The sequence below is a fragment of the Gymnoscopelus braueri genome (assembly GCF_963280865.1).
Source record: "Gymnoscopelus braueri genome assembly, chromosome: 8".
NCBI classification, from domain to species: domain Eukaryota; kingdom Metazoa; phylum Chordata; class Actinopteri; order Myctophiformes; family Myctophidae; genus Gymnoscopelus; species Gymnoscopelus braueri.
This window is the reverse complement of record NC_137609.1, coordinates 43,207,930-43,225,456: the sequence shown is the minus strand read 5'-3', so window position 1 is coordinate 43,225,456 and position 17,527 is coordinate 43,207,930. Positions and strand designations below refer to the sequence as shown.

General features: G+C 41.0%; 1 protein-coding gene across 2 annotated transcripts; it reads left to right on the top strand.

Annotated features, from left to right (window-relative positions):
• Nucleotides 1-2,722: 2,722 nt before the first annotated feature.
• ccni2 (cyclin I family, member 2) lies at nt 2,723-16,707 on the top strand. Of its 2 annotated transcripts, XR_013933664.1 has the most exons (8): nt 2,723-2,999; nt 5,966-6,128; nt 6,975-7,109; nt 8,558-8,632; nt 9,226-9,366; nt 13,337-13,645; nt 15,236-15,851; nt 15,890-16,707. XR_013933664.1 is itself a non-coding variant. In XM_080436427.1 (7 exons), the coding sequence occupies exons 2-7, from the start codon at nt 6,015-6,017 to the stop codon at nt 15,557-15,559; spliced, it is 1,098 nt and encodes a 365-aa protein (XP_080292553.1). In that variant the 5' UTR covers nt 2,723-2,999; nt 5,966-6,014; the 3' UTR covers nt 15,560-16,707. The 2 variants fall into 2 exon arrangements, 1 of the variants encoding a protein (XP_080292553.1); XM_080436427.1 differs by having other exon boundaries at nt 15,236-16,707.
• Nucleotides 16,708-17,527: the final 820 nt, after the last annotated feature.

Sequence of the window (17,527 nt, the reverse complement as noted above, 5' to 3'; positions counted from 1 at the left end):
TAACCCTGTCCCTAATCAGTTGCAGGTGTTGCCAGTGGCAGAGGCAAACCGTTTTATGACTGTGATTCATGAGAGCTTGTGGTCTGTATCCTGTGCGTTTGATTGTTTATTTATTTATGTATTTATTGTATGCTGAAGTGACAGATCGGCTACAGAGAATAAAACGTTTGTTTATGAACTCAACGGACACGTTTGGACATCAGTTATTTGAGCACACGTCTGAACTTCCTCGGCAACCACTAGTACCTCAAGTTGGTAGACTTTGGGCAGTACAATGTAGTTTTAGGTTTTATACTTTGTTTAGCATTTGGGCTAGTGACTCGGGAGGTAGAGCGGCCGCCCATTCAGTGGTCTGATAAAACGTGATAATGTCCCATTCAATGCATTGATAGCATCCGAATGTGGTGCTAGGCCAAGGAACACTGGAACAGTGTAACAGATGTTCACCAAGGGTCAGCTGTACTGAAAATATTCCATTATTATCCCCAAGTAAAACAGAACATTAAAAAAAAAACATTCAAACCCCTATCAATCTGATATGGGATGTTGTTTATAGCGTGTGTGTGTGTGTGTGTGTGTGTGTGTGTGTGTGTGTGTGTGTGTGTGTGTGTGTGTGTGTGTGTGTGTGTGTGTGTGTGTGTGTGTGTGTGTGTGTGTGTGTGTGTGTGTGTGTGTGTGTGTGTGTGTGTGTTGGGAGGGTCTCTCCCTGACAAGCCATAGACGGGGACATTCCGTATAGGAACAGGTTGTCAGAACATAGTGTCAGAACTGTGCCAAATACTATTTGCAAATATTACTTGGCATTCGTTCTATCCAGCTCACAGATAGTGATGTTACTGCCATGTAAGTAGCTCTGGTCCATAACGTTAGAAGGAGTTCTGCTTAAGGAGAACTCCTTCTAACGCTATGGACCAGAGCTACCATGTAAGGTGAACAATGCAATGAGCAGAAGAGTTTATGCAATCATTGGAAGACGTTTGAAATGAATGTAAGTTATATATAACTATAGGTCTACTACATTAATAATATGTTAATTAACTATAAGGAACATATTTATGATGATGTACTATATTATTGCCAGACCCAAGGGGTCGGGCTTACATGAGGCTTTGTACCTGTTTCGTCCATACATGGGCATGGTCACTTTGTCCTCCGGCCCCAGCCAAAAAAAAGTCTGTCACTTTGTCCTCCGGCCCCAGCCCAAAAAAAATCTGTCCCCCAAAAAAGTCTGTCCATACATGGGCATAGAAGGGACCAGCCATAAAAGTCTGTCCCCCTTTTGTCCATACATGGGCATAGACACAGGCTGACACGTCATGTGAAGTCTGGGTCTGGCAGAACCAGGTCTCCTGGTCTTGTTTAATATATATTGACCATTATACCTGCTGTTATGTAAACCATTGGTTCTCAAAGTGGGGTCCGGGGACCCCCAGAGGTCCTTGGGGGGATACCAGTGGGTCCCCAGTAAAATTTATTAAAGACGGGGTGCCGTGATTTTCAGTGATTTCCCCCCCTCCTAAAACATAATCATCAGGTATTATGATTATACTAGGAGGAAGATTTTTTTCAAAAAAGAGTACAGAAATTGTTAAAATTATGTTTTTATGTGGACACACCTCCAGTTCATTAAGTATACCTGGTTCTCACCTTAGCACCTCCTCCACCACCTTAGCACCACACTATTTTTGAAAAATCTTGAAAATGGGTGCAAATCTTTAAATCTTTTATTTAAAAAGGCAAACATTTTTAACACAAATCTTTGCTTCTGGGGGTCCCTGGCACAACATATTTTCAGGTGGGCGTCAGCGGCCACATAGAAATCAATTTTTGGGGGTCCTTGGCACAAAAAGGTTTGAGAAACACTGATGTAAACAACCTTGACAAGCCTGACAGACAACTTTTAAAACACACCATGAATTTTCATATGCATAAGATCAAAATCAAATATGCAAAGGATACAAAAGGATGCACTCAACACTGGCCAAATCCAGAGAGCTCTGTGGCGTACTAACTCTGGAGAAAGGTCAAGTCTTCAGAAAACAGAGAGGGTGACCTTTGTATCATTGATTGCAGGCCAGCAGTCCTTTCCAGGGCAGGGGGTCCCCCAGCTAAATTATTAACAGTACACTCTCTGAGTTACAACACTGCATGATAGTGTACATTGGGGTCCCATGAAAATCATAGGATTTTACAGTAGAGATACATTTTTTTTCTCTCAAAACAGGCATCTTGATAGCAAAAACTGGGGGTCCTTGAAATAGTGCCAGGGTTCTCAAAGTGGAGTCCAAGGACTCCCAGGGGTCCTTGACGGGGATCCAGGGGGTTCCTACATCCTAGCAAAAATAATATAGCATCAAATTCAGTTTAAAAGGATCCCTGGCAAATAAGCCAAAGGAGAAAAAAAAAGAAAAAAGGCTAAATCTTTAACATTTTTTGCACTAATCTTATGCGGTCCTTGCCACAACATTTCTTCATATCAAAATATTTTCATATCAATACATTTGACCCCCCCCCCCCCTCCTTGACATAAAGATGTTTGAGAACCATTGGATTACAATGTATATTCTGTCTTCCATTTTGTATACATTGGGATCCCGTATGTTTGACCCACTAACACATTTCTTTTTCTATAAATCCATTGGCAACGTGACGAATGTGGGCGGAGTCAGAGGCGTTCAAAACAGTGACTGGACCAGCCTCCTCCTCTGACTCAGATTTTTGTTTTCTGTCTCCTTGCTTTGCGCTTGTTTTTCCCCGTTTTTTTTGAGTCGTTAGTAATACATTTAGTTTGGATCGCTGCTTGTTTAGAATAATAATGCTGCTGCTCCGTTTGTACACATCGCGCACAAACAAATATTCCACATTGTTGCGTTGATCGACCTTTTTTGGCTTGTTATTGTGTTTTTTTAAATATTTGGTGAACATCATGGATGACTAAAAGAAAAGCTGTATAAATGCGACTGTCGTCGGAGAAATCTGCTGCTTTTGATCTCAAAGAGGTAAGAGATAAGCTTCAACACAGTAATGTTGATAGTCTGCAGAGATCAGCAACAGTGTTGCCATGTCCGCTTATTGTAAAAAAAAAAAAATACTCCGTTACAAGTAAAAGTCCAGAACTAAAGCATTGGTTTCAAAATGTACTTAAAGTACCAAAAGTAGAAAGTATTCATTATGCAGAATGTCCCATTTCAAGTTTTCAAATGTATGTGGATAAAGTGGTTAATTTATGTTTTGTAATAATAATCCAAATCTACAAAGTATAATGTGTCTCTGAGATGTAGTAAAGTACTGAAAATTGGAGAGTAAAAGTAAAAAATACCTCAATTGTACTAAGTACAGTACTTGAGTAAATGTACTTAGTTACTTTACAACACTGATTATAAATGATTTGGGGCTTGTTGTCTGTAAAGTTGCTTGTAAATATTGATAGTTTATTGCGGTTGTGTTTTGATGTCTAAGCCAGTGGTTCTCAAACATTTACTGGTCAAGGACCCCCAAATTAATATGTATTTGTCTGCGGACTGAAAATATTTTGTGCCATGGGACCCATGTACCAGATTTGAGTTGTTAAAATATTCCAACATTTTCCACATTTTTTCCAAGATTCTTTTGAAAATAGCAGATCTACAAGCTCACGACGCAACGCGTCGTGAGCTTGTGGATCTGCTATTTTCAAACAGTCAATGTATATAAGGTTTTAAAGTGCTCATGTGGCCTGTAATAGTTGCTCTTCTTTTGGGCTCGTTTTCACAGACCCGGTTGCTCATTTCTCTCGGCAGAATCTGGCAACACACTGATCAGCAACTGTTCCGAGAGGGATTTTGCAGCTGCAGCTCTTTAGCGTTATATTATCCCGCGTGACGTTATGGATTCACTTTAAAAACGTACTAAAAACACCACCTTCTTTCATGTTTATAACTTTGCAGTTTACACACGTATGTGCTGTGTGTCTGTGTTTCCTCCCCCAGGGCCAGCCCGTCTGCAAAAAGTCTGGAAAATGGCGATGTTGTTTACCAAAAATGAACGCGTATTTCCTGATTTTCTGCTGCATACTTACTTGTCCTGATCTCTCTTTCAATATTTATCTGTTGACAACATTTCGTGCACATTACAAAGACTCATACTTAAGACAATATACACACAAAATATTAAATAAAAACACAAGGCAGAATCAACAACAAAGCCAGCAACCAATTTTTGTGTCATTATTTGCAATACAATGAAATTGTGGTAGTCATGTATACTTTGAGGGCTTTATGATGAAGATGATCTCTTTGTGGGATAATAAAATGTAGAATAAATCCAGTTTTCCTGTTCACTGTTTTGCCTGTACTTTAATGTATAGCCAACGGACAGAAGTTCCTCTTGGCGCCCAGATTTGTATGCGTTATGCAAAAATACAGTACTTGAGTAAATGTACTTACTTTACACCACTTTATTTAATGCAGTGGTGTAAAGTAACCAAGTACATTTACTCAAGTACTGTACTTAGAAGTACAATTTTGAGGTACTTTTACTTTACTGGAGTATCTCCAATCTTCAGTACTTTTACCCTACATCTCCGAGGCAAATATTGTACTTTTACTCACTACAATTATTTGACAATTTTAGTTACTAGTTACTTTGTAGGTTCTGATTATTATTGCAAAACATACATCACTTCAGCTCTGTATACATTTCAGCCATTTGAAAATAGCCGATCTACAAGCTCACAATGCCCCGTGATGCGACTTATTGTGAGCTTGTAGATCTGCTATTTTCATACATTTTAGACATTTGTAAGCTTGTGAAATGGGACATTCTGCACAATGAGTACTTTCTACTTTTGGTACTTTAAGTACTTTTGATACCAGTACTTTTACTCAAGTACATTTTGATTACCGGACTTTTACTTATTTTAAAAGAAAAGCCTGAGGCAGTTTCGATCACGTTGTGATCAGAAGGCCATTTTCTCAGCTTATAACAGTTGTAATAATACACAACATGTGACTAACTACTATCTTAGCCTTGGGTCAAGACTCCATAAAATGGATGTATTTTATGGAGTCTGACTTTTACTTTCGATATGAAATGTCAAAATCGATAAAATACATCTATGATAGTCTTGATCCATTCCAAAGCTACCACTATCTATTCTTATTTAATCACTCATAGCTGTGTAATCATGTACTTTTATTATCCTCAACCACAACCACATGCTGTATCTGTATGCTCAGCATACAGTTTGTACCGCATCTGTCTGTCCCTGGTTCTGCCTCGTCTTGCTTACCTCTGTATCAGTCATATACTGTATGCATATCTTCTGGCTACATAATGTTGTAGCTTGTGCAAATGTCCCTATTCTCTGTGTGTGCTTAATACACTTATACTGTATGACATTGGCTCTCAAAGTGGGGTCCGACTCCCTCAAGGACCCCCCCCAGGGGTCCTTGAGGGAGTTCCAGGGGGTCCCCAGCTAAATGATGGATAGTTTTAGGAACCAAATGGACCCTTTATGGGTCTGTAACCCTGAGTGTACAAATGGAACCAAATGGACCCTTACGTGTCCATTTGGTTCCATTTGTACACTCTCAGCGTTAAATTAACATTGATTTTACAATATAAATTGGGGTCCAGAGATAGAAATGCCATTAAATGGGGGTCCGTAGCCTAATGTCAAACTGGGGGTGCTTGAAATAAAAATGCTTGAGAATCACTGCTAGAGCCGTAAAAATCTTCTCTTATGGGGGTCCCTGCCTGGCATATCTTTTCAAATGGGGGTCCGCGGGCTAATAAGTGTAAAGTTTGGGGGTCCTTGACATGGAAAAGTTAAGGTTGAGAACCACTGCTGTATGACACTACCTTGTTATGATCTTTTTCACTGGTTCTCAATGTGGAGTTCAGAGAGGGCGCACAAAAGGTTGAGAACCACTGACCTATGTTGATTCATTTGAAACGTCTCACCGTCTCCCTGTGCTTCATTCAGGTGTGTGCGCCCTGGGTGAAGCCTGGCCCGTGTCCTGGTACCGTTCCCCATGAAGAACCCAGCCGTAGCCGAGGGCCATCGTCTGGTGGTGCTGCTTCAGGACGCTCTGGTCAGGGAGGCACGTCTCTGGAAGGTCCCGGTCTTCAAAGGCGGATGCATCCAGGTATTGACCTTGAGAAGTGTGCGGTCATGAATGCCCTAAAGTGGTCGCGTTTGATTACGTTATCCTGGAGAACATGCCGGGATTGGGGAGAAGGTCTCACTCTGGCTAGGAAGTACTTGTTGTTAGACAGACTGCACACAAAACAAGATGGGGTCCAACGTCTAATAACCAAATGGCTTCATGTGAATCTCGGACTTCATGTGTCCATTCTGACGTCGGTCATCTATGACTTTTCCTTCAGTATGACTACATTTTGTAAAATGTTTAAGTGGCTTAACCCATTAAGACCGGGAACACATGTCATTTTCTGATTTCTTTGGCTATTAAAAAAATAGCAGATCTACAGGCAGATCTATGAGCTTGTAGATCTGCTATTTTTGAAAAATCGTGAAACTTTTCTAATCTTGGAATATATATTTTTTAAAGCAAACAAATTATTTTGTTCCAGGGACCTCCAGAAGCAAAGATTTGAGTTACAAATGTAACGATTAAAAAAAAATAGCAGATCTACAAGCTCGTGGCATTCCCAGATTGAATGGGTTAAGTAATAAAATCCAGGAAAATACACCACTTAGGCTATGCCATATCATGATATTACGATATCCAAAAACCCAGACCATATCTAGTCGATATCCAAAAACCCAGACCATATCTAGTCGATATCCAAAAACCCAGACCATATCTAGTCGATATCCAAAAACCCAGACCATATCTAGTCTCATATCGCAATATATTGCCAAGGCCAGGTTGTCGATAAACACAATGGCCTTCTGAAGATAAAGAGACTTGTGAGTGCACTTAAACAGCATTGATAAAGACTAATTTAGAGGTGGTCCCCCCTTCCAGGGCACTGACATCTCTCTGTACCAGCAACAAGATGTGATCCTGTGGCTTGGAGAGATGAGCAGGCTTTTCCAGTTCTGTCCTGAGACGTTTGCACTGGGAGCCTGCGTGCTCACTCGACTGGTGTCTACAGTAAAGGTATGTTGAGACAACATCTAACAGTGGTGATGAAATGGACTAGTGCCCTAGTTGTCATCCAATGCTCCACATGTTGCCCCCCAAGGTCTTTTGAGTGCTGATTGTAATTTAGTAATAACCTACAGCAGGGGTCTTCAACGTTTTCAGGCCAAGGAGAGCGAGATAAAGTAGGGACCCCCCATTATATATTGTATTAAATATTTCTTATTTCATAGGCAGCTTCATAGACTTGTTTCACAGCACTATGTTGGATTCATGTTAATGTGTATTTCCAGACATTTAACCATGCACTTAAACAATACTTAGTAAACCTGACCTTTCACTCTGTATTTAGTCTGCTCTTTTTTTCCCCTACATCAAACCACCGAAAATAGCAGATCTACAAGCGCACAACGCCTCGCGCTTGTAGATCTGCTATTTTTGGCTAAAGTTCTCCTTAGAATAGGGATGCTTGGTTGAAGTGGTTAATGTAAAAATCACACAAAGATTTGGCGGTCCCCCTTTAGTAACTCTGAGGACCCCCTAGGGGTCCCGGACCCCCTGTTGAAGACCTCTGACCTACAGTAAGTGTATGGATAAAATACCAGCAACTGCTTTTGTCTTAAAGATAGAAGGGGGATTTATCGATCTAATGAGAGAAGCATAAATTGCTCCCGACGATCGGACATCTACGTCTGGTGAAATGTAAAATCCAACGTAATGGCACCGAAAAACAGTCCTGTAATTTCACCAATATGTAGGACCGCCCTATGTAACCTTCCCTACATAGAATTCAGATCTCACCCTGAGACGTATCGGTAGGCAGAGATCTGATCATTTGGCTACTACAAGACCAGATTAGAGCAGTCCTCCAAGCCATTGGTTCTCAAAGTGGGGTCCGGGGACCCCCAGGGGTACTTGAGGGGGTCCCAGGGGGTCCCCAGCTAAATGATGGATGGGAACCAAATGGACCCTTATGGGTCTGTAACTCTGAGAATGTACAAACGGGTCCATTTGGTTCCATTTGTACACTCTGAGTTAAATTAACATTGATTTTACAATATAAATTGAGGTCCCAGGGATATAAATGACATTAAATGGGGGTCCATAGCCTAATGCAAGTCAAACTGGGGGTCCTTGACATTAATTATTTTACGGCTAGAGCCGTAAAAATCTTCTCTTATGGGGGTCCCTGGCTTATCTTTTCAAATGGGGGTCCGCGGGCTAATAAGTGTGAACTTGGGGGTCCTTGACATGAAAAAGTTTGAGAACCACTGCTCCAAGCAATGCTACAAGATTAGCACTCACTCTGTTTTATATCAGCACAAAAAAAAGAAAAAGGGCAAATGTTTGAGTGGTAATTAACCCCTACATCATGTGGATTGGACACATCCATAAATCTTTACTACTTTTCAGGATGGTGCTAATTGCCATCTCTTCTATCCTTTTATTCTCCTCCTTTTTAACAGGCTCAACCAAAATACCTTAAATGCATCGCCTTCACCTCGCTCATCCTGGCGGCCAAAATCAATGAGGAGGATGAGGTAGGAAGATATTACCCCTATTTCAGCACTAAACACGCAAAAGCAATTTAACCCATTAAGACCTGGAACGCATTTGTGTCATTTAAGCTAAAAAGCATAATTTTATACTTTGGCTATTCAAAAATAGCAGATATACAAGCTCATAGCGCGGCACTGTAGTTTTGAAAAAACGTGAAAATGGGTGCAAATCTTCGAATATATTTATTGTTTTAAAGCAAACATTTTTAACTCAAATCTTTGCATCTGGGGGTCCCTGGAACACAATATTTTGAGATGCGGTCGGCGTCCAAATACATATAAGTTTGGGGGTCCTTGACATGAAAAAGATTGAGCACCACTGATATAGAAACGGATACGTTTTTCAGAATACTGTTTTAGAAGACATTTGTAGAATCTGCTTCAGGTCTTAATGGGTTAACGGCAAGACTCAATAATGCTGTACCATAATTATGCTATAACATTTTAACCTAACGCTGGATAAGTGGCTCATAAAAGTATGATGTATGAAGAAGGGGGGAAAAAAGAAGTGTGAGTGAGGCTAATTTAAAACATCTTTTATTTGCTTCCCTTTTTCATGGTGTCTGTTAAAACAGGTGATGGGCTCGGTTAAGGACCTGGTTGCGCAGAGTGGATGCAACTTTTCAACCGCAGAAATTCTTCGCATGGAGAGGATCATTCTGGACAAGCTGAATTGGGACCTGTACACTGCAACGCCCGTCGATTTCATTCACATAGTAAGTTAGGATCAGACGGATATAGACTGGCAAAAAAAAACATGTCCCCCCCTATGCGCCTGAATTATACGTTGTTGCGTGCCAAAAATAGGTGATCTATAAGCTCACAACGCATCGTGAGCTTGTAGATTGCCTATTTCTGGTGCAGGACTCCACCGTGCAACAAAGTATAAATCAAGGCCTTAGAGCTGGACCTGAGTTGTCAAAGCATCTCATAGTAAGCACACTCACGGTACAGCAGTGGTGTAAAGTACATTTACTCAAGTACTGTACTTAAGTACAATTTTGAGGTATTTGTACTTTACTTGAGTATTTCCAATTTCCAATACGTTTACTTCTACTCCACTACATCTCAGAGGCTAATGTTGTACTTTTACTCCACTACAATTATTTGAAAACTTTATTACTAGTTACTTTTCAGATATACATTTTTATATTATAAAACATACATTAACCACCTTATTTTATACATAGGCTATTTGAAAATAGCAGATCTACAAGCTCACAACGCGCCGCGATGTGACGCGTTGTGAGCTTGTAGATCGTCTATTTTCAAATATTTTAGTACTTTTACTTTTTGTACTTTAAGTTTTTGATGATGCCAATACTTTTGCACTTTTACTCAAGTACATTTTTTATTCCGGACTTTTACTTCTAACAGTACTTCTACATTGCAGTATTGGTACTTTTACTTAAGTAAAGCAATTGAGTACTTTTTCCACCACTGTGTTAGTTAATCCAGAACCTGGGTCAAATAGAATGTAAGATTTCTCTGGTTTGTTTTCAATTACTTCAGCGCTAGATGCGAGGGGGGGGGGGGGTTGCTACAAAAGATGAAGGGGTTAACACCAGGAAGTTTGGGGAAATCATAAGAAAGTTATGACTTGTTTTTCAACAAATGCTGAGACATCCTACAGAATGATTGAAATACTCTGACCCAGTTTCTGTCTTTCATAGCAATTGTGTAGCTATGAGATGGTTTGTGAATACTGGCCCTGTGATCGTGTCTTAAAAACAGCAATACAAAAGCATAAAGACAAACATCTCATGCCTACATCTAGGTTGCATCAAGATGGCTTTTACAAACCCTTACACCCAGCACCCCACAAAGTAAAATTGGTCCTAATTGAGATTGTGCATTGATTGATATATTTCTTGACACATTGTGCCCCATACCAACCCCATTCTGTCCTCATCTTTACAATGTACGGTATGTTGTCACAAATCCCATGCCAGCATTCTTCAATTCCATAAACATCACGGCACAGAATCAATACAAAGCACAACAGCAGTTGACAGGATTTTAGCCTGTCAAAGACCCTGATTAATACACCAGGGCAAAGATCTAAACATGTTGCGAGCGCACGCATGTGAACAAAGCTACAACAATGTGACATTTCAGTACAAGGTCTGAACAGAGCCAAGTCAATTTCGCCCCCCAGCCACATGAGACGGTAACTGCTAGCTTTCACCAAAAAAATGCAAGCGCATGATAGGCCAAGGCACTTCAGTCTAACAGTTAACTCCCAGCCTTACAGCCAAAAGCGCAACCCTGTTGCCGTGAGGAGAAGTGTTCAGAGATAAAAGACCATTTTTAGGCTGTGTGGATTCCCTAGGTCTTCCTAGGACACTTGAAGAATAGATGGATGACTTGGGGGTCATTGGCATATTAATACCATTGCTTAACTGGTTTTCGTAGCGATTACTGCTCTCCCAAAGCGGATTTAACATTGGTACAAAGTCCCATCAGGTGTTATCAATTACGTTTATGGCACAGTAGATTTTTAGACAGTGCTATCCACAATAGTGTTAATTGGTGAACCTTCATAAAATATTGGTCAAGCCACTAACCACCAAACAAATCAAACCACACCCACCACAATCAAACATTGCATACATTAAATCTTGCATTTTCTCCATTTTGTGCTATACTGGTTATGTTAGACTCCTGGTCTAGTTTCACCAATTTAGTCCCATGACTATACATGAATTGCAAGACCAAACTTGGCCAGCTCTTCTACATTTAAATGCTTTTAGACAGAGATAAAGAATTTCCTCTCTCCAGGAAATTCACCCCATGAGGTTCCCCTCTTTGTGAAATATTTTCCTGCATTTTGTGAATCAGCAATCTTAACCATTGTAAATTCCTATTCTGGACCAGAAGACCCCCACCAACAAGTAACATGTGGATTTCTCTCCTGTAGAGTTGATATATTTTAAAAGCCACAATCCATAATCGGTTATCAAACACCGACTTAGCAGGTGATGACATCCGGAAGGTCCAGCTAAAACGTGTAACTTTAACTTGATGTTGCTGAAGTTGGCATTTGACCGGTTCAGTGCCTCATAATACTTAGTCAAGACGGGGGCACTCTCAGCTACTGCTGTTATGGATTGTGTGTCTAATCTGACAGAAACGCGTTCAAGGAATTCTTGTAGTGAATGCATGAAGACCGATTCCACTTCGTCCTAGAAATTCACTATTGGATATTACAAAATCTAAGAATAGTAGATTTGTTCTCTTCAAATAAACAATACATTACAATATTCTAATAAAATAAAGATACAATTTATCTTAATACCATTGTCGAATAAATATCTGCACCTCTACCATGTCAGGATTACGTTTCCCCCTTGAAAAAAAAAATCACTTTGCATTAATGTACGTAAAATAAAGTGTAATCCTCCATTGTCTCTTTAAAACAGCGATCAATAAAATCTATTTGTCACAGACTCGTCACCAGGACACATTGATATGAATAGATAAGTGGATTTACACAGACATCCTTTTCCACTCGATATGTTTCTACAACCAGCCAGATATAAAGTATATTTTTAAGGCAGAATCAGCCATTGTGATTCAACAACACTCCGTAATTATAGGAGTGATACTCTCGTGACCGAAAAACCATTGATCAAGTGATCAAACATTACATAAATGCTCTCTATTCTTTGTTTACCGGTTTTCTTTCCTGTGTTTTTGTTTCTTCCATTGACCTTTGGCAGCGAGGCGAAGAGAGAAAGTTATTTAGAGAGAGGAGAGGGTCTAATTTTCTGTCAAGTAGGAAGAGAAAAGTTCTATTGGTTGAAGGTGAGGAAACTTGTGTTTTGACGTCACATTGTTGAATCTGCCTTCAAAAAAAAATCCATTCCTCTGTAAAAAATAAATATGCAATGGCTTTTTTTTTTGCTACAGAGTGAGAGACAAAATTTAAGTAAGACAAACATATGTCCCATTGCAAGAGTTGCAGGTCCCACCCCACACACACACACACAAAATGTAAATGCCTAATGTACTCTCCACAAACCTTCCCTTGCCATCCTGGTTGGATTTCCTAGTAATATCCTGAACACAGAATCACAGACAAGCACTGCACGTTTCACTTAACAAACATGTCAATAACACGCCTCAGGCAATGGAGAGAGGGGGGGGGGAGGGTGGTCTCTGTGCCTGTTGCTAAACAACGGAATCTATCCACTTCCCACCTTCGTCCACCTCTTTAAAAACAAAAATAGATTGGTCGAAGCTACACTTATAATTAACCTTAGACCGACCTCTTTGCTTTGAACTGCTGGGAGTCCATTGATGCACGCTATGGAAAAGGGTAGAGGATTACGGAATGCATGGCGACGGAAAAATGCAAAGTCATGGATACAAGGGACCAAAGACAACCACATGACATGTCTTAAATATATACTCTATCTATACTGTCCATAGATCTTATCAACACGACTGTTTTATAGGGGTCTTTGGATATGAAAGATGGATCAAACCGATGAATGACGAGTTGAAAGGTTAGGATGAGGATTTGATGTGGCTGTTGCAGGAGTAAAGAGGTTGAAAGATCAACCATGAACAGACACAGAAAATGCCACGATGTCATCGTTACGACGTCATGCTAAAATTTTGGTCTCTGCTTCCATGTGCTCCTTTTATTTATTTATTTATCTCTCTCTCCCTTCCATCCAGTTCCACGCCATGCTCATCTCCGGCCACCCGCACCTCATTCCGTCCATCGGCCTCGGCTCCGGTTGGGGCCGGGGCTCCTCGGACCACCCCGGTTCTGTCTCCCCCAGCGGCGGCGGGCCGGGCCGTCAGAAGTGGCCCGCGGGCTTCCAGGTGGCGTTGTGGACCAGGCAGGTGCAGCACTGTATGGCCTGCCACCAGCTGTGGCAGTTCAAGGGCTCCATGTTGGCCTTGGCCATCATCACCTTGGAGCTGGAGGCGCTCACCCCCGACTGGTTCTCCATGTTCACAGACCTGCTGAAGAAAGCACAGGTGAGGGCATCGTAAACGGGCCTGGTTGCAGGTTGTGAGACACAACCCGCAGGCGATTCTTAAAAATGTTTTCTAAATCCTAAACGTTTTTTGAAAAAAATCGGGGGGAAAAAATCCACGATTTTTCAAAAATAGCAGATCTACAAGCTCATAGCGCGGTACTCGGTGCGCAGATTCACTGACTGATCTTTAGAACAGCTCTCCTGTATGAGAGCTTAGTACAGATGTTGTGGAGATTGAGACAAAAAGTTCAAAAAATATCTGCATCTGGACGTACTGTAAACGCGCTGCATCATTTCGGATATTCCATAAAAGCAAAGGCTTAATCTGCAATCTTTTCAACTGGTTGGCCGGTATTTATAAACAACCTTTCACACTGTTTCATAAATCAGACTGGGACAGCAAATTTTTTTTAAATAATTGCATTTTTTATATATATAAAAAAAATATCGTTCTTGTGGACTTGATCGCAATGTTATCGTATCGTGAGGTTTTGGTATCGTTACATCCCTATTACGCTGTTTATTTTCAAAATGTAGATTTTTCACAGAATAAAATACCTGTACGAATGAGGCACCACCAAATTAATAGTTTGATGTGAAATATTCACCAATACATTTTCAGATCCTTTATATGTCACGCTCCCAGTGTGTAAGGACCTTTTAATCCTTCCATTTCTTGAGTGTCTTTTACTGTTACTGTACTGTTTACATCTCTACATAGGATATATTAGTGGGTACTGTATGTTCACCTCTCTACATAGGATATTGGAAGTGGAAAAACATGTTTGCTTTTTATGCTGCTTCCCATTTCCATGCTGACATTTTAACCCATTCAATCCGAGGAACGCATCTGTCATTTTACATTTCTTGGGCTATTCAAAAATAGCAGATCTACAAGCTCATAGTGCTGCACCGAGTGCAGCGCTATGAGCTTGTAGATCTGCTATTTTTGATAAATCGTGAAAATTTGTGTAAAATTTTTTAAGCGAACATTTGTAAAATATGTAGTTTCAGGGACCTCCAGAAGCAAAGATTTGAGTTACAATGTTTGCTTAAAAATATATATATATTCAAAGATTTGCACACATTTTCACGATTTATCAAAAATAGCAGACCTACAAGCTCAGAGTGCCACGCTATGAGCTTGTATATCTGCTATTTTTGAATAACCAAAATATAAAATATTACTAAAATGACAGATGCGTTTCCGGATTGAATGGGTTAACCCATGTAAACAATGTGCCACATCTCTCAGCAGAGGCTGTCTTCCACCATACTGTACCTTTTCACACGTTCTCAAAACAGCCCCTCATCTCTCAAAGCTAAACTGAGGTTAGAGCTGCTTCTAGCTCAAGGAACACGTGGTTACCCAACAACAAACGCCACAACCATCTTAAATGGTAAATGGTGCATTTCGTTGGTTGGTGCAGCCATGCAAGGCACCAACCTGCTCATTCATTGGGAGCAGTTAGCGGTTAAGTGTCTTGCTCAAGGACAATTCGATACTAACCCAGTATCGAACCGGGAAACTGCGGCCACTCTGAGCCAACCGCCGCCCCTTAACCGCTCCTCCATTCCCTCTTGTCAGGTTGAGAGCGGCGAGTTCATCCACTGTAAGGAGATGGTGGACCAGCACCTCAACGACCTGGAGTTCTCCCTTCCACCCAACGCCGTCTACATTCTCGACAGCGCCCGGCTCCAGGAGGACGAGCGCCACCTTCAGCGGGGGCGAGGAAGAGGAGGCTACGGCGGGCAGGGGGACTTGGACGAGTACTGCGACGGTTTCGGGTGTTTGTATAGCGAGGGCAAGGCATCATCCGGCATGGGGGAACGAGACGGCGGCGAAGGCCCACGCAACACCCAACGCGAAAACGTCTCCCCGTGCCCACCTCTTCACCCTCCCATGATCTAGCGGTACAACGTTTTATCCAAAGCGCTCGTCTCATCTTCCACTGAAGTGTGCCCTCGGTTGGCATTGTGAGGCAATGGAGAACGGCAGCTCTGCCAACACCTATGACTGTATGTTGCCATGTTCATTGTTATGACATTTATATTGTGATGACTCCTCATAGGCCCACTTGTTTTACCTCGCTTTTTGGTCTTTAGTTCTCAGCTCCTGTTTTTCTGCTGCAGGCAGCGCTGCCGGGTTCCATTGCCTCAAAAATGCTGTTCATGCACTGCAGCCTTTTGATATTTGAATTAAAGTGTGTGTATGTGGGGGTGGGGGGAGGGGAGAGAGAAGGTGTGTGTGAGTTTAGTGACAGAAAAGATGTGCGTGTATCAGGGGGCAGAGAAGTGCACACTAATGTGGAAATGAGCAGAAAAACGGTTTCTTCACCCCTTTTGACTCAAATGGAGTCTCGTCGACGTCCTTGTCCAGCCTGAAATGTGAATTTGAAGGTGTAGGGATCATCATCATGCTATACAGTGAATTATGCTTAAGTGTACACGGGAGGACAGCTGCCTGTGAGGAGTTGCAGGTTCGATGGTGGACAGCGTGTCCATTTCATTCATGTTGTCCACCCACTAACACTGCCATTGCCCTTCCGTCATAAGCTTTTTTCCATAACGTCTGCCTTCTCTCCTAGTGAGATTGGATGTGTAAAGGAGTTTGACTTAAGCTTAAGCAGTTTGTGTGTTTCGAGTATGAACAAGGCCAAGAATACCTTTGTTGAGAATGAGAAATTATCTTCTTTTTTGGGGAGGTTTGTTTGCTGTGAGGCATCTTGGTGCTTGTTAATTCCCCAGAGCTATTTAGCACTTTGTTACTAAGATAACCTTTTTTATATACATATAATTTTATAATATTTTTCAAGACTCATTTTTATTATTTTAAATCTTTATTTCCTGTTACTAACTGTGTTTGCCGAGTTACTCACAAATGTGTTGACCCAGCTTTTTATGACGACGACCATGAAAAGAAAAAAAAAGCTTTAATTTCTTATGACTAAATGCTGCAAATATATTTTTATTTCATTAACACTTTAGCTGGATTATTATGCAACTGTTGCAACATATCAGAAATGACATTAAACACAGTCAAGTGCATTTTATCTACCATTTGCACCTACAAAGATGTGTTTTTAAGTAAGCCACCTCAAGGGCCTGTGTTGATAGCCTATATATAAATGGTAGTGCTTTTTTGTTAAATCATTGTGAGGTCAGAATCATGTTGTTGATTGCACTTTTTCAATACAGGCCCTGGGCTTTAACCTTGATGTATGGAATAATGTTATCCGGATACTTCAGCTGAAATGGAGACTCAAAATGTCAAATGCTCAGATAAAGTGTCAAGTAAGATCCATTGTTGTCGGAATCGAACCTGGAATACCAAGCATTCCATTTAAGCACTTTCAACCCGGCGTCCCTATCCTGTGCAGGTTACAGTTTAAAATGGCAAAAATAGCCAATCTACAAGCTTACAATGCGTCAATTTGCCAAGATCAGGAAGCCTGGGGGCAGATTCGAACCGGGTCCATGTGGTTCACAAGGAACACATGGTCTGTGCACTATTTGCCTGAGCCACCAGGCACCTCCACAAAGCATTTAAAATGCTGTTAAGTCTATAGATACTGGACTCGCTCAGTGCCAACGCTTAGAGAGGAAATGCATGCAAACAAGTGTTAGGAGCATTTGAGTCTGCGGTCTCCGTTTCAGTTCCTTTGTCTTTAATGTGAATTAGTTAGATACCTTGTCAAACACTCACATTCATGTTTCTGTTTAGCCATTCAAACTGGATTTTAAACCAGCGACCAATGTAGAAGAGCTTTTTGTTTTCATTGGTTACTTATTTCAGATAAGGCAGCTATATCCTTTTGACCACAGAAATAAAGCTATGATAAAGCAAATGTTCAACGAGACTTGATGTTCTGTTTTCTCA